This window comes from Musa acuminata, chromosome BXJ1-5 (genome assembly GCF_036884655.1).
Source record: "Musa acuminata AAA Group cultivar baxijiao chromosome BXJ1-5, Cavendish_Baxijiao_AAA, whole genome shotgun sequence".
NCBI classification, from domain to species: domain Eukaryota; kingdom Viridiplantae; phylum Streptophyta; class Magnoliopsida; order Zingiberales; family Musaceae; genus Musa; species Musa acuminata.
Genome location: NC_088331.1, coordinates 11,495,001 through 11,520,735, shown reverse-complemented (window position 1 = coordinate 11,520,735; position 25,735 = coordinate 11,495,001). Strand labels below are relative to the sequence as shown.

Below are 25,735 nucleotides of genomic sequence, written 5' to 3'. Positions count from 1 at the left end.
GTATTTCAGACCTTTTATAATTTCTGTCACGTCCACGACATCGGCCACGTCCTTGGCCATAACCTCGACCTCTTTGGTTAAAATTTTCTCTACTACCTTTATTATTTGGAGATTTTTGATTGGTCTAATTTCTATCTCTTCTTCCTCTTTGTCCTCGTCCTCTTCCTCTTCCTCTTTAAGAATTTAATTTACCTTAATTTCTAACCGATTAATTAAATTGAAGTAAGAGTACCCTCCTAAACTAGAATTATTTATAGTCTTCAAAACTAAATTATTGATAAACTAATTAAGAACCAATTTGGTTTAGGTTTGATTTAAGTTTGATTCTAGATTTAAACACTCCTAAAATATAGTCATCAAAAGTTAGTTTTATAAGATTTAATAATTCAAGAAAAAGTTTAGAGTTTGTCCAAAATAAATAAATAAAGTTCCAATTGTTTCTTACATTAAAATTTTAGAGTTTTTTTTTCTCTTTACGTGAATCGAATATTATATAAGATTTAATAATTCAAGAAAAAGTTTAAAGTTTGTCCAAAATAAATAAATAAAGTTCTAATTGTTTCTTACATTAAAATTTTAGAGTTTTTTTTTTCTCTTTATGTGAATCAAATATTATATAATTTTAACATCAAATATGATATTATAGATAAATTAATCGTGTATGGGTCAATCAAATAAGTGTGATAAAGTAATAAATAAATCATAAAACAAGTTTTACATTAAAAAAAACCTTTCATCATTAAGAAAATAAATAATGGATAAACTAAATCAATTCCTTTACTACATAACAATGAGATTATAAAGTTGTCTCTAAGAAGATCGAAGGACATCAAATACTATATGAAAACATACACTCACATGAGTTTTAAGAAAATTAAAAAAAAATGAAGTAGAATAAAAAATTCTCAAAGAGACATATAGATCAATTCAGAATTATGGTTTCTAGATCGATATATTATAAAATCATGACAATCAGACCTTAATTTGATTAATTAATTATCAAAATATTTTTTACTGTACATGACAGGTCCTGATTTTTCGTTTTCTCATCTAACTCCATGTTAAGTAAGGTTAGGGTTTAATCTTTTTTTACTGTGCATTACAATCAGACCTGAATTTGATTTAAAACAAAAAATATATATATATATATATTCTCACAAGGCCGACAACCTCAAGTCCGCACGACGCCATGCATTCCGAAGCTGCCGCGGCCCGCCATGAGTTTGATTGATCACTGATGCTCTGATGCCTTTGCCATTAAACAACTCATATTAGCTTCACCTGAAGTTGAATATACAAATAAAGCCGAGAAAACATTAAGCCACGACTATAAAGGAGGTTAAAAAGGAATGAAATTTCACCTTAGTCACTTATCTTTTGTAATTAAAAAGCAAAAAAAACAAAAGACCTTTGATATTTTGAATCCTATTTAAAGTGAATTGTATACATCAATCATCGTCACTACAAGAGCAATGAGAGGTTTGGCAATATCTTCTTAAGCAGTACAATCAAGTCAGTGGCTTGGGGGGATCAAAGATAACAACAAAAACTAACTTTCAACAGGTAACGTTTTATACCTAACCATAGGATAATGTTTTCCTACACGTCCGCGGACAATTTTTTTATATTCCAATCCATGGTTGTATGTGTACATACATACATTACCCCTAATAGATAAATTCTAACGCCAACATGCGGAAATGGGTTATGCTAATTCAATTACATTAAAACGGTGCCCCTCCCATCATCCATGACTCGTCCCTGTAACACCATGCAAATCAAGATTAACAAAAAACATATAGTTTATAATCCAAGAAAATGAAGGAAATATATTTGAAGAACAAAAGATTACTACCTCTAGAAGCTGTGACTCCTCTATGCATGGTCTTGGCACCTCTATCATATGTAACAGCGGGACTCTTGGGTATAATGAGAGAGCTTTGCAATCCCTCTAGCAACTGTAGAAACAAAAAACATCCAATTGACTGTGGTTCATGAACAAGATTGACTAGACTGTTCACAGAGAAATAGCATCTTTTTTACAATGGGGTAGAAATGTGCTTTTCACTATTCCAGGTGACAACAACAAATGACAGTGTTAATCTATTATCTTATTGACCTCATGCTCTAATGAATAAACAGCAGTGCTTGAATCAAGCATGTTACATATAAAAACAATATTTTTACATCATTCTAACAAGAAATACAACGTTTCTGGTTGGCTCAAGATTGCAAGAGTTCTTGGTGCAAAAAGCCCTAGGATTCAGCTAGCTGGCGCATTACAAAAAAGAAGAAATGTGATAAATTATGACATGTTGACATATATTTAATTTAAAATGTCTCATATAGATTTACAAAACAGAAAGGCAATTTTGGTGTATAGCTTAACTTATTTGATAACCTATCTATCTACCTTTGTCCATTTCCAATATCATGAGAACTATTCCTAATAGGCGATGGAATAATCATCAGAATGTATACTAATCCCATAAGAATATAACAAACGCCATTAAGTGTCATACTAGTGTCTCAGCTAGCGTAAAACCCAAGCAGAAACATATTAGCAGGATATGTGAGTGCATGGCTGAATGCCCATTCATATATGCTGACATGTGGCTGACACCTCAAAAAAAGGTTAAAGATCTGTGGCACTCTGATTAAAATCCATGTTTATAAATGTAATAAGGTTTGCTAAAAATAGCACTTCATGCATAGAGAAGTTTCAGCAAAGCTTACTCTTGAAGTTGGCTGAATTCTGCGATTGGATCTCCGGGGCTCAATAACATCAGCAGATCCTTTCCCAGGATTTTCATAAGCTTCAGATTCAGAACTGTTTGACTTGTCCACAGCAGATAAAACATTTCCTTTCTCCCCCGCCTCAGCCTCAACAGAAGAAGAATTCATCTTAAATGACGGAATACAAGGTACAGAAGACCCTACCACTGGCATATCTACTCTTCCAAGTTGTGAAAAAGAACCAATTTCCATTGGCATCTTTTTCTCTTCATTGCTAAAAGTAGTTCTGAGACTGCTTTTTTCCCCATTTAAGACAGATGCAGCGGTGACAGGTAGCTTCTCCTTATCCACACTACTTCTAATCTGAACATTCTGAGACTTCAAGGGCTTTTGGCCCCTGGTACTCAAGTTGGTGGCTCGTTTTCCTTTAACATCAACTTTTGAAATATTCCTCCATGACTGGGATGCTTGTGGTAACAAACTGTTAACAGATTTCACAGAATCAGTCTTTTCAGTTGCCTTTTCAGTTTTATCTTTGGTATAGTGTTTGCTTACTTCCATAAATTTTCTTTTCTTTCCAGGTTTAGGAACACCAAATACCATCTTAGATCCTATTTTCTGAAGGCCTGCTCGTCGTACCTTTAGTGTATCGGTGTTATTTGCTCCACCCACATCATTTCCAAAAGAAATTATTACATCCTTCCCTAATGTACCAAGTTGCCTTGATTCTTCAAGCTTCCCTGAACCATCTGTATGAACATTTCTTGACATAGTCCCCATTTCTCCCTCAGCTATTTCTGACTTATTGTTGGCATCAACTTGGCCTAGCTTTTGTCGTTTCTCATTCGGTGTATCGCCCTAATTGCCATAGCAGAAAAGATCAACCAAACAGAGTGAGAATGCCTAACAGTGGAAAAGACAGAATAGAAAGAAAAGCTTTGCTAATAAAAGGTCAATAGACAATACCTCGTAGGGTTCAAGAGTAACTCTGTCCTTATCGCGAGACCATTCTATCCATTGGCCATCCTTCCAGATGAGTGAATGTCGTAAATTCCAAGCCCTAACAGCTGAGGAATCACCACCAGCTGTAAACAGCAAAGATCGATATTTGAATGGTTAATTGCAGACAATAAGAATGGTACAAACAGTAACCTAAGGAAAACAAATAATTACATTTTATATAATAAGAAAAGATGATTAAAAACAAAAACTTCTTAACAAAAGTCAATTACATTATTGACAATAAACCTTGGGCAAGAAGCTATTTAAATGTTCAGAAACCTATGGATTGAGAGAAAATAACATATGTATTTGTGCCCACTAGTCTGTTGTGTTTATGCCCCGCCATATACCTAATGCAACAACGAAAAGTTTTGAAGTGCCAATACACAACCCACATGGATGGACCTCCACAGCAAACAAGGGCAACACTTTGTCACACAGATTTAATTCCGAGTGTGATGGCAGATTGGACAAATGCAAAGGTCCATGCATACTAGATTGCCCATGGACAATCAACAAAACTTTCAAAAAAAAAGTTCCGGTGAACACACGACACAATGTGACATAGACAGTTCAGCAGGTGTTTTAACCATTTGATAATCTGAAGTTATTTCTCCTTGACAGCTAAAGTTTAAGGCAGGTACCTAGTTGAGTTGGGATTTTAATAAAGATTATGACTCTGCATAATTAATACTGATATGATAACAGAATTGGGTTTTAACACCTTTGCAAAAGGATCCACAAACTGAAAAAAGATGAAAACAAACCAACAATTCAATGATCTTCCAAAGCATACCTGGAAATTGGACAGTTAATTTTGTTTCATCATCTTGGCTCTTCTCGGTGACAATTCCTTCCCACCAACTGAGGAATTAAGTAGTACAATTAGTTTATATTTGTCATAATCTGCTATATAAGACAAAAGTATAAATAGAAGAACTCATGTCACACTTGCAGATATTTATAAGTAGTCATAAGAATTTCCAATTTGTTAGTAAGATTGATGAGCATAGAGACAAGGTAAACCTACAGAAGACCAAACAAAAATATGAGTAGGAATAGTGGGAAAAGATTATGTGACAAAAGGTAAACCTATGAAAGACCCAAAAAAATCATGAAGCACATCTAGTAAGGATTATTTACAATAGAAGAATAAAAAAATAACAATCTCTTCATTAGAGAACCCTAGTTCTTCAGGTTTGGCCACTGCAGCAGCAGGGGGAGAAATAAGATAAGCATATCCATTAAAGCAGGCTTACACATCCAACTGAGAAAGTAGAGAAAAAAATACTTAATTTGAGGTATGACAACTCTCGTTAACAAACAAATCACTGTTGAAAAATAGTACAAAAGCATACATTAAAGCAGGCTTACCCATCATGAATCCATGCATCAACTCTGTCTCCAACCGCCCAAGTGAAATTGCCTAAAACCTCTCTCCCTCGCTTCCTTGTTCCTTCAGATTTGGCTACAATTATAGGATGAGCCATACGTATTCTAGGAGGTTTGTCACCTTCTGATGCAAGTGGTATCCACTCAAGCTTGTCATGGCCTGAATAATGTGGAAAGTGTTTTCACAACAAATTAATGAAAACTTAAACAATTTCTTCTATCATACCACATTTAAAGGACGAGCATTGGAAATTCAAGAATCTTTATCACACTAACTTATTTGCAGCAGAGTTAACCTAATTGTAACAGTTAAAATCCAATAAATGATTAGCTTCTTAATAAAACATGTGTTACTATGAAAGTTAATATTGTATCAGTAGGTAGTTTGCTTTTATTATAGAAATAACATACTTTACCTTTTTTGGAAAGGTCCTTGTAGCACACTTGTGCTTTGCTATCTTCAACATCAACAACCCATGCTGAAAACCAAGCTCTTCTAAGACCACCATCATCAACGACAACCTGAGAGATCTTGTTAGTGTTAAAATTTAAAACTGACTATTCAGGAGACAGAACAACGACCAGTAACCTGGGGTAAAGTGATTTTTCTAAATAATGTGCACTTCATCTGAAAGCAGGTTCATCAAAGTAAAATCCACACAAAAGATATTTTGAGTAATCTTCCCTGGCAAGTTTTGCAAGAGAAACACTCGGTCAATCTTGTTCAAGTGGTTGTGATACACTGGGAATGTTAGACCTAATAGACAACCACTTAGCAGGAAAAAGAGCAGTCTACCAAGAATTCTCGCCTTATATGGCTAACTCTGACTACAGAAAGTTAAGTGTATCCATCTGTGTCTTCCACAGTGCCCTATCATGTTAATCTTAAGAGTTATTCAATATTTTTCATTGTAAACAAAGCTTCTAATTCATAATAAGCTGTTTGATGATGCATCACTATCAGCAACAAAAGATAGATTTGAAATTTAATAAATCAATTTGTCAAGTTGCATTTAATTATATATAAGTAATTACATCTTTTTTTCTTTCCTTGTGAGATCATATGATTTCTGGCTTCCAAATTTCTTAAAAAAATAACTACAAAGATTATGAATTACTTGTTTGACATGAAAAAAAACTTGAATATTTGAAAGAAGACTAATTACTTGCTCAGAGTTGTACCTCAACAAGTGACCCTTTCTGAATGCTACTTCCCTGCAATGAATCCCTTGTAGGTCGCTCAGTTAGAATAGTTTTTGATCCACTTCCTAATTTGCTTCCTGACAAATTAAGATAACACAAGATATTGGTAAAATCAGATAAATCCATAAACTCTATTATCCAAATCAATGATAACCTGTAAAAGAATTGCAAGACAGACATACCATAATTTTTGTTACCAGGCGACATTTCATCAGTATTAGAAACTTTTCTCCTTTCATCATGGTTTGATGACTGGTCATTTGATTGTTGTGCAACAATCTCATGATCACTAGCCACATCTAAGTCACAATTCTCCCTAACCTGTACATCAATTGCTTCTGACATGTTTCCCATAGTAGCACAATTGCGTCTCCAATGACCTTCAGGGCCTGCTTCAACTAATTCACTTATTGAGAATGGTAAGGGCTCCCCCATGGCAACAATCATTCCAGCTTGTGATACAGCTTCTGCAACCATTTCTGCAGCTTTCAGTATAGCATCCAAGTTTTCTGCACGCTTTATGGCAGCAGAAGATGCTTCAACCCTTTTCCTAATGGTCTTTTGGGCAGTTGAAATGATTGAGAAAGGACCACGGATCTTGTCCTTGCCCATGGAAATTGAACCAGGAGTTGATGACAACAAATCTTTTCCAGTTTCAAGGCTGACCTCAGAATTCTGAGTGGTCCTCCCTGTGCTAGCAAAGTTTAGTGCCTCATCTCCCATGAATTTAGCCTGTAATGCAGCCTCAGATGCAACCTTAGCAACTTCTGCAGCTGCCTTTGCAACAGAAGCAGCTGCTGCAGCCGCAACAGCTGCAGAGGCAAGTTTCTTTTCAACCTCTGACACCAAGCCTGAATTTCTTTGGACCACCATCTGCTCCCAAATTAGTTGGCTGTGCCTGACAGCAGCAGCAGCATAAGCAGAAGCATTCTCGGCTTGCTGTTTTGAGTGCTCGATTTGTGTGCATGTTTCATTCAATACAACCCTCTGCTGAGTGTCACCACTGCCTAATATGTGGGAGTAAGGCAGAGTTACGGGGTGAGATGCATTTAAAGCAAGACCACCAGATGTAGCATTACTTGGAAAATTAGAAGATAAAGAAAGACAACCAGATGTGGCTATATAATTAGTAATAACAGCAGCAGAAGCAGATTCTGCTTGAGGTTGAGCAATTGAAAATTTTGACTCAAGCTCCTCTGGTGCAGAAACCTTCTTCTTCTTTCTGGACTTCTCACTAACAGATGCATTCTTAGTACTCAGAGTTGCAGCCCTATTTTGTGTCTCCACTGGCACAACTAATGCAGCAGAAACACTGATAGCAACCTGATTAGGCAGCGAGACACCAGGGGAAGCAAGTTGCATGTTTGAGGCACAAGGTTTAGAAGACTCCCTAAGAGTTGCTACTTGAGTTGTTTCAGAAACAGGCTTTGCAGAATTTTGTGCACTAGAATCAAAAGATAAACTCTGAGATGAAAGAGATGATGCACCCGGACAAGGACTCTGAGATAGCAAAGGTGTAGTATTGTTCAGATATTGTCTGATATGGGAAGTTTGATATGAATGCAATGGGGACAGTGATTGATTGGACTCCAAGTGGATGCCTCTTAAGATACTAGAGGATAAAACTTCCTTAGATGAACTCTGGAAAGGCGACTGCAATGACACAGTGGAACCTTGTATTGCTGAATTCGGAAATTTGACGTCACTCCAGCCAGCAGGAGAGTTGAGGGCCTTGCTTTGAAGAGGGCTGCCGCTGATCCCTTGTTCAGTAGTTAAAACCCAACAAGTATCAGTTACCTCAAATAAATTTAATCATTAAAGTGTTCAATAAAAATTTATTCACCTGTATGATAATGCAAATGTGTGTCAGACGTACTGGGAGATGACTTTAGGTTATAAAACCTTTCTGAAGCAGCTCGCCATGCTCGCTCCCATAAGCTCCTTCCTCCATCTTCTTGAAAGTGTCCAAAGATTTTTTATTAGTTTAGTTCAGGCAATAATGCATAACAAAGATTAAAAAATTACGTGAAAATACTGACCAGAACCTCCAAAGGCTGGAATCATACAAGCCTCATCTGGCATGACACCTTGGCTGCACCAAGCAGATTAATACATATAATACAAAAAAAAATTAAATAGCTTCTTTTTTGAGAAACCATTAGGAAACAAATAAAGAAATGGCAATTGCAACTCACATAAGTGACCCATATACAAAAATCTGGGCACGCAATTGTATTTGTTGCATGTCTGTGAAAGGCTGATGCAACAATGCTGAAGGAACTGAAGTGTTCAAATCTGGCAGATTAGATGTTTGAATACATGGAGAACAGGATGATTTTGTATTATTGGTCTCAATATAGAGAGATTGTTGTATACCCTCTGTATGGGTTTTGTTTCTTGTGGCACTGTCAGGGAAAGGTGATGTACTAACTGGGTTCTTTTTCCTTCCTCTACCATGTTTCTCTTGTAACTTCTCTTTAGTTTCTCCTTTCGAGTTGCCTACCTTTCTAGTTGCACGGGCAGAAACTTGCTTTCTTTTGTCTTCCCCAGTTGTCTTGCTAATGATGCTAGTACTCGCTTTTTTAGTTTCATTCAAGTGCTGCTGAGAATTCTCCTGAGAAATCTACACTCAAAATGCTCAATTAAATTGAAGGTCTTACCCATATTCAGGAGTATAATGAAACTGAAGCTTAACATAAGATATTGACAAAATGATAATTGTGGTTACCTGAGGCTGATCGAAGGAGTGCAAATGGTGGATGGGTTCCCAATCCTTCTTAGTGTCTTTTTGAGAAAGATCTGCATCTGGTTGGACTACAAATGTGAAATTTCCCTCATCTTCTGATGGCGTACTAACTTTAGAATCTTGAACATTGCATTTAAGGCTATCAGAATTTTTTGCTGTCACAGATGCAGGACCAGCAGGATCTAGCAGTGAACTATTGCTGCAACCAATTACAGTTGGTGAACCACAACTTGGTTCGGATGAACTCTGATTACCACCTGCAGGATCCAATAGAAAGGGTTCAGGATTACTCCCAAACGAAGTGGACAGAGAAAGGATGTTTCTATCACTATTAAATGCATCAAATGCAATAACATAAGCTGGTAAAACTTTGTAGATTTTGAATTTTACCCGAATTACAGAAATGGACAGAATATCAGTACGTATAGAACAAAAATATCAACCATCTAAAAGGCTACAGCATCAAGACATCTAATAGTCAAATTATTATGTTAAATGTGCCTAGGCTAACCTAACACAAACCAGACATTATTTTCTGTGATAGATGTCAAGATTTAACAGATTGACTGAGGAGGAATTTTCTTTCAATGGACAATGCACCAATGACCTAATGTAAATGATGTTATCAACTTATTGTGCAACTCAATTGCAAGCAACAGATGCTTTGTATGGTTTTTGGCACATAAAAATTTTACTAAGGTTTCCATGTTTGCACACATGTGCCATGTCAACAGATATATTCATGCATTTGTGCATATGGAATATGGTAACAGCTTACCAGAAATTTTAACTCTTCTGTTTCAACTTGCATAAGATTTTAGATTCTTAGATTCCTTTATATTCAGACACCATCCTTTTATCATAGTTTCCACAAAAACATATAAAAACAATAAAGGCATTAGAAGGGTCCTGTAAACTAACAATCCAAAAGAATATTCACATACAAAAAACATCAGAGGAAGATGACTTTCTTTCTGTTTAAGGAAAACTCATTTTGTTACAGTTGTTTGTTGGACATAAATTAGCACCTTTGCCTTCTGTGCTTTGGCAAGTAGCAAAAGAGGTTACCCCAGCTGATGAAGCTACCCGAACCCCATCGCCGTTAGCAGTTTCTGTTTGAAAGAAAAAAATGTAGTTTGTAATCTATATTCATATAATACTTGGAAATGCAGCAGACTTCATAAACAAACCTTCAAATGATCACCAGAAAACCTAAAACCTGGATAATGAAGAATATTAGCTTCATCACATGATATTGTCAAAGATCAGGTCATCTCCCATTTAATAGAAATGAATATTCTGAATTCCTGATCTACAAACCTTAGTAATCAAGGGTTCCTTAAAAACAAGCTTAGCAAATCAATTATCAGAGGGTGATCTCTTAAGCAGTTGCCACTTGTCATTTTACATAAAGTAGAGGCTGAATATAGCAAGTACACTTTATTGACATGTAAAAATTGTGGACTATTGAGACCAGAATACAGTCCATGTAGTTTAAGATTTAAAATCTCGATCTCATACCAGTTTCTAAATTTTGTTGGATTGATAATCTGATATGGAACAGATATACGAGACAAACTGACCTATATCATCTGATGTCACTGAAAATAATAAAATAAATTGACACTGATGGGTACTGAGCTATATGGTCGAGTATCGGTCCTTGGTGAGACCGGTAAACCAAAATTTGACACTTCAATCAATGTAATGTTGTTTATCATCTCTGGCAATGGTAATTCATGATTTTTCATCATACTAATGAATCTGGTAAAGAAAAATTTAAGGTAACAGATACTAATTTTTTCCAGAATTTCCAACACAACATGTTTAGATTCTTCAGAATTTATTGATTTGTTGAGACAAGTCATAAGAGGTAAGAACCAGAAGCTTGATAATTTACATTTTAAAAAAGTGAAAGACGTTCAGGTATCTATATTAACCACAATCAAGTAGTTGTCCCCAGACCAAGAGTTTTAATACAGAGTTCTGCTAAAACAAGCTAATTGTTTTATGCAGATACCAAGTGACTAGGGAAAAACTCAAGATGGTCTCAATCAAGATATGCAGTTTCGAATAATACTGCCCGTACCGGGCGGTACATACCGGTCTGTCGCTGGCCAGTACATGGACCGTCCATATATATATATATATATATATATATATATATATATATATAAGGCGACATCGCCTTTTTCGGCGAATATTTATATATAAATATATATAAACTTATATATATATAAACGAGACAATGTCGCGTCGCCTCGGCGACGTTGCCTTTTATAAAATAATATATATAAACATATATAATCTTATATATATATATATATATAAGGCAACATTGCCCGAAGAAGGAAATATATATATATATATATATATATATATATATATATATTAAAGGCGATGTCGTCTTTTATAAAAATATTTTATATATAAAAACGAGACGATGTCACCAAATTATATATATATATATATATATATATATATAAATACCGAGCGGTATACCGCTCGGTATATTGTATCGTACCGAGTGAATGTTGAAACGCCGGCACGATACGATATTTCAAACATTGGTCTCAATATTATGGTAAATGCCAAATTAAAAGCTAGAATCTATTTAGACTGAAGTATGAACCTCTATTTTCGATAAAATAGAAAACATCATAGTATATCAGCAGCTAAATTTACCAGAGCCATCTGACTTGTTTGGGGGGCCATCACCACCTGATGTAGGCACGACAAGGGGCTGTCTTGATACCTCAACATCTGTGTTACTGTCTATAACTGATAAGGCAGGGATGTTTACATCTTTCTCATTGCAGCATGATACAGGCATAGATGCAGCTTCTTTCGGTTCTACAATTTCAACTTCAGAATGTAAGTGCTGGAGAATTGTTGGATTATCTGCTTGGTTCATTACTGATTCCTTGTCTGATTTCATCACTACATCAGTGTTTTGGGCTTTGGATGAGGAAAATTCTGTATTCTCAATGACAGAAACACAGTCCTTGGAGTTTGTGTCACTTGAATCAATCAATGGTGCAGCATATTCTTTTTCTTCCAAATGAATTATGTTATTCTCTTTTTGTTCAGCCAACGAACTTGTATCAGACATTGGAGCCATCTGGTCATGAACAGAGGGTGAGATCTTATTTTCTGCATCATCCAGTAAAACAGCACAAGGTTTTTTCAGAATAATATGCTCTGAATCATCCAACTGACCACTGGCTTTTTCGATGATTGGATTTGAGCATTCATCCTTACCACTCCTCTCCAGCTGAACAGGGTCAATCCTGCAGTCATTATCACCATCAACTCCAGCCATCCTTATTTCAGCTTCGAGGGAAGTTGACAACTCTATCCTAACTGCAATGTCTGAAGAACTTCGTGACTCACTACAATTGTTGTCATCAATATATGGCTTGGATGTAGCAAGGTTCCTTTCTTCTTCAGAACTAGTGATTTTACTTGCATTGCTTGATGTAGCTTGTAGCTGGATATAATCATGTTTAGATGAAAATTCATGCACATCATGGCTAAAATCTACAGGTCCTGCTGCCTCACATAGCTCAGGAATATCTTCAGTGACAACTTCAGCAGAGTTCTTTTCAACCTTCTCATCTCTTCCCACCGCTACAGAAGGCAACACCTTTGTCAAAGCTGAACTTTCATCCTTTTTCCTTATGTCCTTGTTCAGAATTGCTACTGGGTAATCAATAGCATCATCAGAGTTCTTAAAGAACAAGGAGCTACTGGATCCTTCATTCAGCAACACCAGAGAATCTGTGGGTGTAACCAAATCAGAAGAAGCCTTAACATTTGAAACATTATTATCAACAGTATGGTGTTGAAAAGGCTGATCATCCACTTTGCAAACACCATATAAAGAAAAACATGTTTCATTCTGATTTTTCTCAGATTGCTGAGCTTCTAGTCTCCCACTCACGTCAACCTCATAGCATTCTTCAGCTTTTTGCTCAGAGAATAATGCACTGTCCATCTTACAAGTGCCAATACCTGCACTTTCAGTTGGTACACCTGAAGCACCATCTTGAATACTAGAAATAAAATTTGGACTTGCTTCAATATCCCTGTTTACATCACAACCGTGATCATCAAGTAAACTATTGTTCATGGATGCATTATCCAATGGTTCATTGTTCTGAACTGCCTCAAAAGACTCCCCAACAACCAAACATACTTTAGAATCATCACCGGATGAAGCTAACTCTTCATTAATGGTACATTGTGAAGCTTCCACCTTCCCAGTAGAGTGTAACTTTTGATCCAATGAACTTGCATCCATGCCCATTTCTGAATGTTCCTTACTGGAAGTTTGAGAATTAACTCCAACTTGCTCGACCTTAAGTACCTCTTCATTTGACTCCAAAATTCTATTATGAAATTCATCAGCCAGAAGGGTTGAATTAGTATCCACAATACTCTTAGTTTCACAGTTGGTAGAATCTTCTACTGCATGTGTTTCTGATGCTGTATTCATAACTTGTGAACTTACCATCTCATTATCTTCAACAGAATTCACTAAAATCTGTTCAGATTCAGATGTTGGAACATTGAACCAGATGTTGTCATGCCCAGAAATGGATGTTTGAGCAGAATTTGAACCGAATTCTGCTGCAGTGTTTCTAGGTGAGAACTCCTCGATCCAATTGTTTTCTTCACCTTGAATGCCAAGTAAAAGCCCTGTTTCAGATAAACTGTCAAACCTTAGATGAGCCTGAAAGTGATCATCTATATCAAATTTTGGTGGAGCATATGACTGTAAGTTTTGAGGAAAGCCATCATTGTCCTCTTCGATCAGTTGAAAATGCTGGTTTTGAAAGTCATTATCATCATAATCCATGGATATATCCCTGCAATGAAACAAAATATTCAAATCAAGAAAAGCCAATGCCACATTAACGTGTTAGGAGAAATTCCAAATTAACAAGCATAATATATGCCATAGATGAGAAAGCTCAGATTGTAATAGTACAATTGCCAATTGACACAAAAAACCCCATGGTAATAACAGGGAACTTGAGATACAACAAGGTTCTTCATTCACACATCATTCCAGGAAAGAAATTTAATAAAAAATTAACACAATTATTTAAAAAAGGAAAGAAACAAGGAGATATTTCAGAATGTAAAAGATGCCTAGTAACAAAACACAAAAAACCAAATTGACTGCTAACATAAATACACATGTGCCATCAGTATGCAGATCCCGAACCAAATACGAGACAGAAATGTAAAGTCAAACACAGCTAATATCTCTTAACAGAATATAAAGAAAAGTCTAGAACCAAATTAAAACAGCCAAAAATCCTTCCAATTGGATTCAACAGATCATTCATGTCATAACACATAAAAAGAAAGTAAAAAAAACATTGAGGTTACCATTCCTCCTGACCTTCACTTTACCAAGTAACCTAAATCCATATTCTTTTCTCTGCAACCTAAATCCATATTCTACTACTTGAGAGTCTCTTTCAGAAAGAAAATTCTAACTTTCAACTGATAACTGTGTCTGTATCCATATGATTATGTAGAGATCAGAACCTTTGCCAGTCTGTTTATGCCGTAAATGCAACAAAGATGCACTACATAAAATAAATATTAGAATGTGCTATAAATTGCAAATATAACATCTTAAATTATTCCATTTTAATTCACGTTTATCTATTAATTTGATTTATCTATTTTTATTTTTCAGTAGATGGTGGGCCTTGATCCATCGGTAAGATTGTTTCTTTGTGACATAGGAGACCACGGTTCGAGTTTTGGTAATGTATGATTGCATGCCTACATTGACCTTCCACATACCACATTGGCATGTGCCTCATGCACTAGGTTCACTCGTTTTGTTTTTTAATGCTTAACTTACATCTCATCAAGTTCATTGGGGAGTACGATGTTCACACAGCAGTAAACACTAAAGCCCTGAACCATCAAGGACATACTACTTCCATAAATCCAGTAAAATTTAACTGACTCATGCTAGCTACAAAATTCCAGACTCTGCATTTCCAACCAGATCTTCATGACAACATTTTCCATACTTGTCATTACAACATTCAAAGGTATACTTGTACATCTGTAACAGGCTAACCCAACAATCTAAAAGAATGTGCATAATGCAAGCAGAATTCCTGCATAATACATATGCAGTATGAATGTCTGCGTCTATGAAACATGTATTCTTTTCTATAATAAAATGCAAGGCACGTTCCCAAAATTTAGGGAAGTTGCATAGATTTATGTATCAAATACATGGTGACAAGGGGGATTCAAGTGAAAAGCATAAATTGTAATAAACAATTTATTGAAGTTAGGTAAATATTTTAGCTTTCCAGAAGAAGATTGTATGGACGTGTACATACAAAGAGGTTGAAATCATAAAAGAGGATGAATTGTCATGACATGAATATTCATCACGACAAGAATACTCATGAGCAGTAACTTCAGTTCTAAATAAATCAGGCGTAAGCATTAAAATATACCAACCACCAAATTCACCATGGCCTAATAGCTTCTAAACGACAAATCCCAACATGACAACAAGTATAGATAGTGAACAGGATCACTCAAACTTCAATTTCTTTGGAAAGGATAAGGTTTTTTCCTCTCAGTTCAGCATAATCCTACATCAACTATATAACAGTACCAGGGCAACTTTAATAGTTCAAAATATATCCTAAATTTCGAGGAACAGTTCCATTCCAACCATGTCTACTGAGCTGTAAAGGGTAATGTAGCGCAGCAAAAAAAAACAATTCTGATGAATGTTGTAGCAATCAACTCTTTTGCCAACAAATAGAATAATCATAGGCCATGCACATGTCTGTACCATAGAAAATCCAAGAACCAAGGCCCACGTCCACGATTCGCAGAAAAACCTCCAGTTTTCGAGAAGGAGAAAGCAAGATGGGCGACAACGTACAAAAGCCCGCTTAGATCAAATCAAGCGCATCAATAACCTTAACTCACCACCGAGCCAATCATAGCGAATCAAAAGCAAAATCCTTCACTTCCTTTCACGCCAAATCCAACAAATCAAAAAGCAGTTTAAAAGCAACAAAACTGGCAAAACGAGAAGAAACACGCACCAAAGAAGGAGCGGCTAAGCTTCCACCACCCTCCATCCGGAGACGAAATCTTGCCTCTTCAGCGCGCCAACCCCAAATCCCACGCAGATCCGCGGGCTCTCATTCGCCAAGCGCATCAGCGGTCGTCGGAACTCTCCGTTCCGCGCAAAAAAACCCTAGATCCGATGTCTTTTGGCATGAGCCCTCGCGGCGGCGACAAAACCCTCGAAGGCGGGCGACGAATTCCCCGGCGGATTGGAGAACGAAGTCGAAGGGACGGGCCGAAGCGGAACAACCAAAAAAGCCTCCCTTTTTCCCGTCTTCTCTCCACTCTCGTTCTTGTTCTTTTCGGCGCTCGCTCTAATCCTGCGGCCACTCGCTCCCACTCGACCCAGTATTGGGTTGGAGGAGTATTTGACGATGACCACAGCCCTCCTAGGTTCAATCACAGCCGTTCATTGACATGAGCCCCCGCCCCGATTCGAAACTGTGGCGGTCGGAACACAAATTTGGGCACCTACGCCTTGGAGACGATCCTAGAAAAAGGAGCGCCACAGCTGAGGCGAAGCTTCCGATCCCGTCATGATTTGGCTGGATAATCACGGTATTGCCCTCCTCAGGGAGCATCGCGTGGCACGTGCCTCGCGGGAGTTGGTCGATGGGTCCCCCGGCGTGGTTATTATTGTGGTGGATGTGTCCCGGACACGTGCCGGTCACGCGCGCGCACACACACCCGTATATATATATATATATATATATATACCGTGAGCCTGAGATGTTTGCCGTCACGAAGAGAGTTGTGCTGATGCGATTCTATCAACTGATGCGGTAATTTCAGCCGTCGGATTAATTGGACTCGAGCAAGGCCTATAGCTTGGCCCAAAATTGGTGGGTTTGGGTGAAGAAATGTTGTCATGGACCGGGCAATGTTGTGAATGGCTCCAATTGGGTATTTTAGGAATTTTAAGTAGTAGAGGTTGTAATTATACTGTCAACGGGAAAAATCATAAGATGGCTGCTCTAAATGGAATTAATTGCATCAGAAATTGAGAAAATAAGAAGCAAAAATAAATAAATAATGAGAATAAGAATAAAAAGCCTCCTTCTCTTGATGATGAGAAGGTAGAGAAGCACTTGGGGAGCTGAGCTTTCCCTCTCCCTCCCTCCCTCCCTCCTTCAGGCTCACTCGCTCAAATCTAAGCAGTCAGGCAAGCCATAACACACACAGCACGCTCAATAAATAGCAGCAGTTAAAGATCAAATTATGCTACACCAGATCATAATACCCAGAGCTTAAGCTTCAACATCCAAGTTTATTTATTGCATGATTCAGTGGCTCTTCTTCTTCTTCTTCTTCCTCATCCTCCTCCTCCTCTAGCTAGGAGTGGAACCATCTAAAGTCAAGTCTATCAGGATCGTAAGGTGGCTCCGCCGGCGGCTGGCTCGTCTCCGGCGTCTTGGCGAACCGCCCCTTTATCCTCGGCCTCATCTCAGCGTACGCCTTCCTTGACGCGTACCGTACCTGCTTCTCGTACCTCCGTTTCTTCCGCTTCTCCTTGTACCTCATGATCTTGGCCTCCCTCTCCATGCTCGGGTCGCCTTGACCTGCAGCAACCATGGCTTCTCCAGCTTCCTTGTTGCTCCCACTTGAAGCGTCCGTGAATGTGCTGCCCGAGAAGGACATCTACAGGGAAGGTTTCAAGCCATATGAGAATTAAGTAGCAGTAGTATAACCTTGATCAAAATGGCTAGCTAGAACAGCTACATGAAATGATAATTGGGATGCATGATCTTGATCTCTCTTGCCATATACACATGACCATTATACTCCAGCAATAAAATGCAATTCGAATGATGATAGCTTCGGTGACTAACTAAATGTATGCCGTCCAAAATTGTGTCCTACTTACCTCCAGTAAATCACCAACATGAACCTTTTCATCAAACGTGTGGATCATATCAGAAACTTTTGCAGGTATTACAGAATAAAAAGGAGACAGTAATCGATCGGTTCTTAGCAAAGATATCTTGTTGGCCTGACAGCAAATGGTGGATGAAGTAACACCAGGAGATGCCCGACCATTTGACTTGGTATGGATATGCAGATTAAGCATGTACTGCCCAACAAGTAAGCTGACAAGGACTTGACGAAGAAATGTCAAGATGATTGGTCCCTCTACCGATCTGTCAAAAGAAATCTTACACGAACCACAACTGGCTATCAGATAAGAACAACGGTGGTGCAATGTGATATCCTTTTTCGTTCTAGATCATCTTGCCTCCCTCTATTTCTGGCTCAACTAATCGGTAGATCAACAAACCTAAAGGCTCTACAGACAAATCCTCTAAAAGAGGTTTTCTTGGGGAACAAGAATTTTGATTGATTTTTCATTCTTTTGTTGTTGATACTGGTTGATATACTGGCAGAGGTCGATCATATTACTCTTCCTACAAGCAAATCTTAGATTCGCATAAAATACGAAATCTTATACAGCACGAAAACAGGAAAGAGGAGTGGGGGGTACTAATTATGCTGCCTACGGCCCCATAACCACACAACTGCTATGAGATGAAGAGGATTGAACCACTCACGATGGTGGCACCCGACGCTGCCTGCCCCATGGCCAAAGCCGCCATGGAGACCGGGATGGGTTCCGGCGGCCTGGTGGTGTTCAAGCAGACGTCAAAGGTCAGCCCATGGCCGGGGTCACAAGCATCACCCAGGCCATCAAGATACTTGAAGCCTCCGGCGGCCGCCGCGTGGCTCTCCTCCGCCGGCGGCACATGATCCTTTGGATCGTTGAACATCCAGGCCACCGAGTCGTCGTGGCCGAAGAACTGGAACTCATGCAGCGCTTCGGGGCCGCGCATCGGCTCGCTGAACATCGTCGGGATCGCGCGGTTGAGGTCGGTGCAGCGGGGGCACGCGCCGCCCGCGCCGCGGCACACGTCGCATAGGCTGGACGACGACATGGCCGCGATCATGTGGCCGGAAACGGCCGCAGAAGAGGGGAAGGAGGACAAGGGGAAGGGTTGTGGATGTGGTGGGAGTTAAATGGGTGGTGTGTGGTTAGATACTGTCGCCAATGAGGAGCAAGGAAGAGATATAGCGATCACTACTTTTCTTACGTGGAGGATTCCTTGCCACCTTTTATTTGGGCGCTGCAAAAGCTCTGGTATTCACGTCAATGGGTGCACAACGTCGAACGCTTGGTGATGAACGCTTGGGAATTCTGGTTCCCCGGTGAGACAGGGACTGGTGGCATCCCCACTAGCTGCGACCGACTCGGCTGTGCCGGGTGATGATCCCTTGACATCCGAGAAGTCGACGTGAAGTCTCACGCCACACAAGTGTCCATCGCATGGTCCGGACGCATGACTTGCCCGACGACAACGCGCCCGCCATGGAGTTTGGTGTTGGAGGTAGGGGAGGAGATGGTGTGCCAGTGTCAACACGTGGTGCTTGCGGATCCAGAGGTTGAAGAAGGCCAAAACAACACTAGTATCCATCTTGTCCCTCGCACAGCATCATGTTAATGCTAAACCCAAAGCCCGACTCCTTTCTACTCTCGACATAAACCCACTTGCAGCTGTTCAAACGACATCCATACTTGTCCGCACAGCTCAGAGAACAGTACTGGTCGGATCAAGATTTGTGTTATACGATGCTGCTTCTGATGGGTGCAAGGTGGAAGAAGATCATGTGGTGGTGGGCTGAGAAAATAACTTGCAGCAAAATACAAGTCCATATGAAACATGACGAACACTCTCCGGATGTTAACTGGTGAAAAGATTAAAACCGTCTGCTCTGATCACGTGTGTGTCATTGTTGCGTGCTGATGAGTTTACCTGAATCTGACTCTTGAAGATTTTAATCATTTAAACAGCACAATTTTGTTTTTCTGCATGATTTATTTTTGATCCCTTCTCTGTCAGCCAGACAGCAAGAAAGACAAGTCTTGTCCTAGTGGAAGTTTCTTGTGGTGAGCAATCGAGCAGAGACTTGAAATTGAGACTGTGTTTTGGTATAATAGATGATGATGAGTGGTTCATGGTAGTTTGAGAAACACAAGACTTGTAATGCATGCGCGCTTCGTTCTTCCAACTTATATGGAAAACAAAATCTTTCTTTCTATAATTTCCTCTTTCGGAGCATCTCATAGATGATTTTTTTTTTGTCCTTAATGTGGATATGGTGTAAAATTCCATATATATACAATATGTATTTCAACCGGATTTTAAGCTCGTCTCTCTCTCTTTCTCTCTCCTCAGGTGATCGAGAAATGTGAATAAAGCACTTAGAAAGAATAAATGTGTTTTGCACATAGTTACTCTCGTGTATGAAGTATGCACCTCCTACAGAGTGGCATGAAGAGATCCGCTGCAAATACCATGCATGCATGCTATTATCCACTTTTGTTGTATGTTTGCAAAGCTTATTTGTTAGATGAAGTGTAAAAAGCATATGATTGGATCAAATTGGCACTAAATTTTCTTAAAGCTCCAAAGAAATTTTAGTTTTCATTTTCCTTTTCAAGCTTTGTGAATGTTATGGAAAAGATAACTATCTCACCTAATTAGGTCTTGTCATTTACGAGTCTTAATAAGCCTTAGTTTTAGTGGAGCGGCTGTTAATCCTCTCTCTCTCTCTCTCTCTCTCTCTCTCTAAGTAAATAAATTCCTTCTTTTTCAGAAGAAGTCCTTTGATATATACACACTACAAAACAAAAGTATCTCAACTTGGATTGTGATGAATCTTTTCTTTTAAGATATTCCCAGTCTCCTAACTTCTGCTCCATTCCTTTTCCACACGACTTTACAGGAAAATATTATAAATGTCTCCTCCTTATTCCTCTAAAGTTAAGTTACCATTCTGTGTCCATTATACATTGTGATAATTGAAACTGTAATTGACATTTAAAATCCTTTAAGAACTCATCATGATGCTGAAAACACCAAGAACATGTAAATTCAAAGTGGCTAGCACTGCCCGTATCTAACAAACATCATGGTATCTACGAGAGCCACCTGAACCATGGCTTTGGAGCCTGGAAAGATGAATCAATCATCTGCCATGCAATTCTGAAGACGAGGTAAACAGTAACACCTGAGGAGCCACCTGAACCATGGCTTTGGTGATGTGACTTTATATGATACTTTTGAGCATCTGATGATATGGTCGTTTGAGCAAACTGTGACCTTATATGTATGTTTCACCAGGAGATGTCATCAGTAAATTAGATGAACCTGGAAAGTAAATGAAGGAATCAAATTTGTCAGTACTCTGGAAAGTGTAATCTATCCATTATATCAATGATCATGTGAAGAGAGGAAGACAATGTTCTTTTTAAAGAGAGAAATAACAACATCAAGAAGCAAAAAAAGACAAGAAAAAAGACTGGGAGCATAATCACACTTTGTTTTTTACCATACAATTCGTACATCTAGATGAGTAGTAGATGATACATACCATGCTCTACGCTAGTAATGAGTTACTCCAATCCATCTCGTTTGATTTGTGTGAATACCTCTCCAATTCGCTATTTATGGAGACTTGGTTATTCTTTCTTGGACAAGACATTGGTCCAGATATCATCTCTTTTGCTAAGACGAGAGAAATAACAAAGTTAGCAATCCCCTGGCATCCTTTCTTCGAAAACAAAAATCCTAACTGTACATCTGATTGGGAACTATACCCATAACAAGACCACAATATCTGAAGAGCGATATGCTTGGCCATGTTGGGCAGCTGTCTCAGAGAACCTTGAACCACAATTTTCTTTAATGTGCTCATTTTACAAACAGTAATGTGGTCTGCAGCAGCCAAGCAGTAGTAGAATGGTGGCCTTCATTTCTCGGTGGTTGTCATGAATGGCAAACTAATGCACACAGACAGCAACCATGCAATCACACATGAAGAAATCAGCAGCAACAAAAAAATACAAGTTAGTAATCAGAATGCCAGAGATATCCTGTTCATGACAATAGAAATATGCAGAAACAAGGAAAGGAAATATTGTAGATATTGCTCAAGCAATTGTTCTTATCATCTATGATTCTTGACTGAAATAATTTTAGGGTCCTTATTCTAGGAAAATAGACAACTTACATTTTTCTACATTTGGCAAATCTTCACTTAGATGGCTATGTTTCATGCCCCATGGTGCAGCAACTGCGGCATGAAAACGACATAGTTTTGGCTGCACAATGGGGCAACGGGTGAATGAACGACAAGGGAAGCGCAGCACGACCATGCTGCTACTGAAGAGCTCCATCAGGCCCTATGCCACTCGAGGGATCCAGGGCGCTGACATAATTGTGGTTTCGTGTCGCATGCTGCAACTGCAGCAGCGTGCAAAACTAGTCCAAAACAAGCTGGTTTTGGCCGCATGACAATGCCATGGGTGAGCGGTGGCAACTCATGCATGATGCACTCGTATCCTGCCACTAAGGCGCCCCATCCAACCTTATGCAACCTGGGGGTTTCAAGTCCACTCCCCAAGTGCAAGACACTACAATCGTGCTACCCGGAAGCCCCATCCAACCATGTGCCAACTGTGGCACACTACGGCCGTGCTACCTAGGAGCCCCATCTAACGATAAGCCACTCAGTTTTCAAGATGTTGGGATGACTGATATTTCATATCACATGCCGCGAGCACCACAACATGCCAAAATGATCTAAAATAGGCTAGTTTTGGCTGCACGACAATGTGACATGCAAGCAGATGATGACGAGCTGAATGCAGCATGCCACCATCCTGCTACCTAGTGCCCCATTTGGCCTCGTGCCACATGAGGGTTCTGAGGTGCGGAGGTGGCTGACATTTGGTGCTATGTCATGAAAATGGTTACTCACAATGGTATTTATAACTCCAAATGACATGTACCATACTTGAAATGACTGAAATGTTCACAATATATATAGTAGTGGAAAAGCATAAACAGTTCACTCTAATGCTACATCATTTGTAATACCTCGATTTAATTTTCATCGGAAGTATATAAAGATTTAATTGACTTACAGAACCTTTATATCAATAGAATTTATAAGGAACTTGGACGAGTTGTTTTGGCATAGAGTGCAATACAATCCAACATAGTACAAAGAAGCTAAGCACACAATATCCAAGAAGTTGGTTAAAATTTTAACTCTTAAACTACATGGTCTAGAGATCCATAGTCGGTCCTAATTATATGAAAGATCTTAGACAACCTGAACTCTTTCCTATGGAAGAAGCTGATAGAAATCAGTGGGGTAGGTCAGTTAACAGAACAAAATATAAGTAGGCAAAAATCTAAACAATATGCTGAACAAATAAAAAAATATAAATTAAAATAATAAATTGCAATTCAACAAATTGAATTTCTAGGTATTATTACAAGGCTCTGGTAGCATTTCTCTCAAGGAGATCTAGATTGAGTCCACATTCTGAATAGTAGATTGATCTGTATTCTAGATCTACACTTGTGGAATTTGATGGCTCTATAAAAGCATCATGACCAAAAGAAAAACCAGTCACCCAAAAGTAAGGGTGTAAATGCCATGTCAGCCACAGAGTAAGTACCATTTCAAATAAAAGGGTCACATCTCAATATTGGAGGTAAAAATATGATATAACTGGAACAGAAATTAATTTTTCTTTTCAAATTTGCTCTAATCCTCCACCAATTTCCCTTTCATGTTAGCCTTCCTGCACAGCTTTCTTGTCACTCGACCAAAATCTGTGACTACTACATTACAAATCAGATTGTCTATGAGACATCACAGAGAGCCCACCAGGATATCCATGTATCTTACTTTGCATTCAAGACTTGTCCTCAATGTTTTTTAGCAGAGAATAACAGTATCATTTTTGTGAAAAGTTTAAAGTTCTCAAATGAAGTCTTGTAAAGAAATCCATCTCAGAAAACCCACCTCCACACCTCCTCCCTGGCCACCACAGAATTAAATTTTCAGATGAATAGAAGAAAATTGCATTTTACTTCCAATAAGGACATGCTTGATGCATGCATTAACAAAATTAGTTATCAGACATCTCTCTTTTGAAGCCAAATGGCCAATGGAAGAAATCCTAAAGAATCTTGACAAACAAGAAGCAAGAAAGCATAAACTACTTGTTTGCATATTTGGGCCAAGTCGCATTTTCTCATCTCTTTCCCACTTGTTAAGCAAACTCTTCTCCACCAACTCATCACAACGAGTCTCATTATGTTTTATCCTGTTCTGCCAAGCTCTAAGTAAAGAGGATGCGAAGGGAAGAAGTGTGATGCAAGAATATTATGAAGTCACGACTGCATAAACAACTCAGGTCATTCACAACTGCACAAACAAACACATCTGAACCAATTCACCACATTAGGTGGTCCCTAGATCACATGATATCTTTTTCTTATGTCCCAATAAGGAACATGAAAAGGAATAAACTGACAGGATTTACCTTCAAGGAAAATAGGATTTTGGATAAAACCTAAGGGTTGGTCAGATATATGTTCCTTGTTCTACTAAAGTTGTTCCAAGAGAGAATATTAATGGTCCCTTGTTTAACTCCTCGAATTAATAAAACAGACAAGGAGCCCACATGCCCTCTTTTGGGAAACCAAGAAAAGATGACAAACCAATCCTATAAATTTCTTAAGTTGATAAGTCCAATAAAATTGGCAAGCTATTTTTGCATGCACAAGGTTCCCACCGGTGCAGGATATAGATAGATTCAATGTAACACATTCTTACCTCTACAAGTAAATTATTTTCGTAACTCAAACCCTGATCATCCAGGTCACCAAATGACAAAGAAAATCAAGCCAATGTATTGCCCCAAAGGCCAAAACCTAATATCAGTCTAATAAGTCTTTTTAACACCTCTTGAACAAATAAACAAGATCATGGATTAAAGCTATGGAAGAACTTAAGTTAGAGTTCATATTTCCTTCATCTAGATCTTCACTCAAGGATACAATTCTGTGTTATGTCATGCTAAATTGTAACAACCACGCTGTCATGTGGGCAGGTAGCATGTGTTATGAGCCAGCATAGGGAGTTTGCAGTCAGGCACAACATTGAATTTGTGGTACCAGATAGTTATCAACATGTCCTCCAACTTGAAAAGGGTCTTCACTATCCAATGATGGAAACTTCATATAATATATTCAGTTAATTTGAGAAGATCTAAGTTGGGAAAGCATTTGACTTCCCAGTTTCATTTCTAGCTTTCTACCATGTGTCAGGTACTTGCAAAATCATTACTCTATATGACTATATAAGATAGCACCAGTAAGTCATAGCAATATGAAGATTGAAGACCATAACCAAACAACAAAAACACAAAGCAAAATAATTGCATGATGATCTGGTTATGGTCTGAACCTAATGCATAACTTCTTCCTTGCAAGATCATGAACAACCATATTGATCCATGCTGGCATGCATGCTACAACCGTCCTTACCTACTTTTCTCCTATATCGACCCCATGCCATTTGTCCACATTGATGGGTTTGCTGGTTAGGCATGCATGAGGCTATACCACATGTTTTAAATTAGTCTAATGATACATTAGTAATTTATAG

General features: G+C 38.4%; 2 protein-coding genes across 7 annotated transcripts; both read right to left on the bottom strand.

Moving 5' to 3' along the window:
• Positions 1-1,409: 1,409 nt before the first annotated feature.
• On the bottom strand, positions 1,410-16,679 carry LOC103985018 (uncharacterized). 6 transcript variants are annotated; one of them, XM_009402630.3, is made up of 17 exons: positions 16,189-16,679; positions 11,765-13,950; positions 10,108-10,191; positions 9,062-9,336; positions 8,710-8,956; positions 8,529-8,613; positions 8,373-8,425; positions 8,177-8,284; positions 6,516-8,093; positions 6,313-6,410; positions 5,547-5,652; positions 5,113-5,290; positions 4,535-4,602; positions 3,703-3,821; positions 2,737-3,594; positions 1,856-1,958; positions 1,410-1,761 (listed from the first exon to the last, which is right to left on the bottom strand). In XM_009402630.3, the coding sequence occupies exons 2-17, from the start codon at positions 13,938-13,940 to the stop codon at positions 1,745-1,747; spliced, it is 6,153 nt and encodes a 2,050-aa protein (XP_009400905.2). In that variant the 5' UTR covers positions 13,941-13,950; positions 16,189-16,679; the 3' UTR covers positions 1,410-1,744. The 6 variants fall into 6 exon arrangements, with proteins under 6 accessions (XP_009400905.2, XP_009400904.2, XP_009400902.2 ...); XM_009402629.3 differs by having other exon boundaries at positions 8,177-8,287; positions 16,189-16,570; XM_009402627.3 differs by having other exon boundaries at positions 8,529-8,956.
• Positions 16,680-17,399: 720 nt separating this feature from the next.
• On the bottom strand, positions 17,400-19,257 carry LOC103985017 (transcription factor GHD7-like). Its single transcript, XM_009402625.3, has 2 exons — positions 18,760-19,257; positions 17,400-17,851 (listed from the first exon to the last, which is right to left on the bottom strand). Exons 1-2 carry the CDS (start codon positions 19,150-19,152, stop codon positions 17,546-17,548), a joined length of 699 nt encoding a protein of 232 aa, XP_009400900.2. The 5' UTR covers positions 19,153-19,257; the 3' UTR covers positions 17,400-17,545.
• Positions 19,258-25,735: the final 6,478 nt, after the last annotated feature.

Coding starts and splice junctions, on each gene's coding strand:
- LOC103985018 (XM_009402626.3), bottom strand. CDS start 13,940: ATGGATTATGATGATAATGACTTTCAAAACCAGCATTTTCAACTGATC. Junction 5,291..5,546: donor CAAGGACCTTTCCAAAAAAG/GTAAAGTATGTT, acceptor CACATTATTCAG/GCCATGACAAGCTTGAGTGG. Junction 1,959..2,736: donor GAATTCAGCCAACTTCAAGA/GTAAGCTTTGCT, acceptor TTGTTTCTACAG/TTGCTAGAGGGATTGCAAAG.
- LOC103985017 (XM_009402625.3), bottom strand. CDS start 19,152: ATGATCGCGGCCATGTCGTCGTCCAGCCTATGCGACGTGTGCCGCGGC. Junction 17,852..18,759: donor CAGCGTCGGGTGCCACCATC/GTGAGTGGTTCA, acceptor CCTTCCCTGTAG/ATGTCCTTCTCGGGCAGCAC.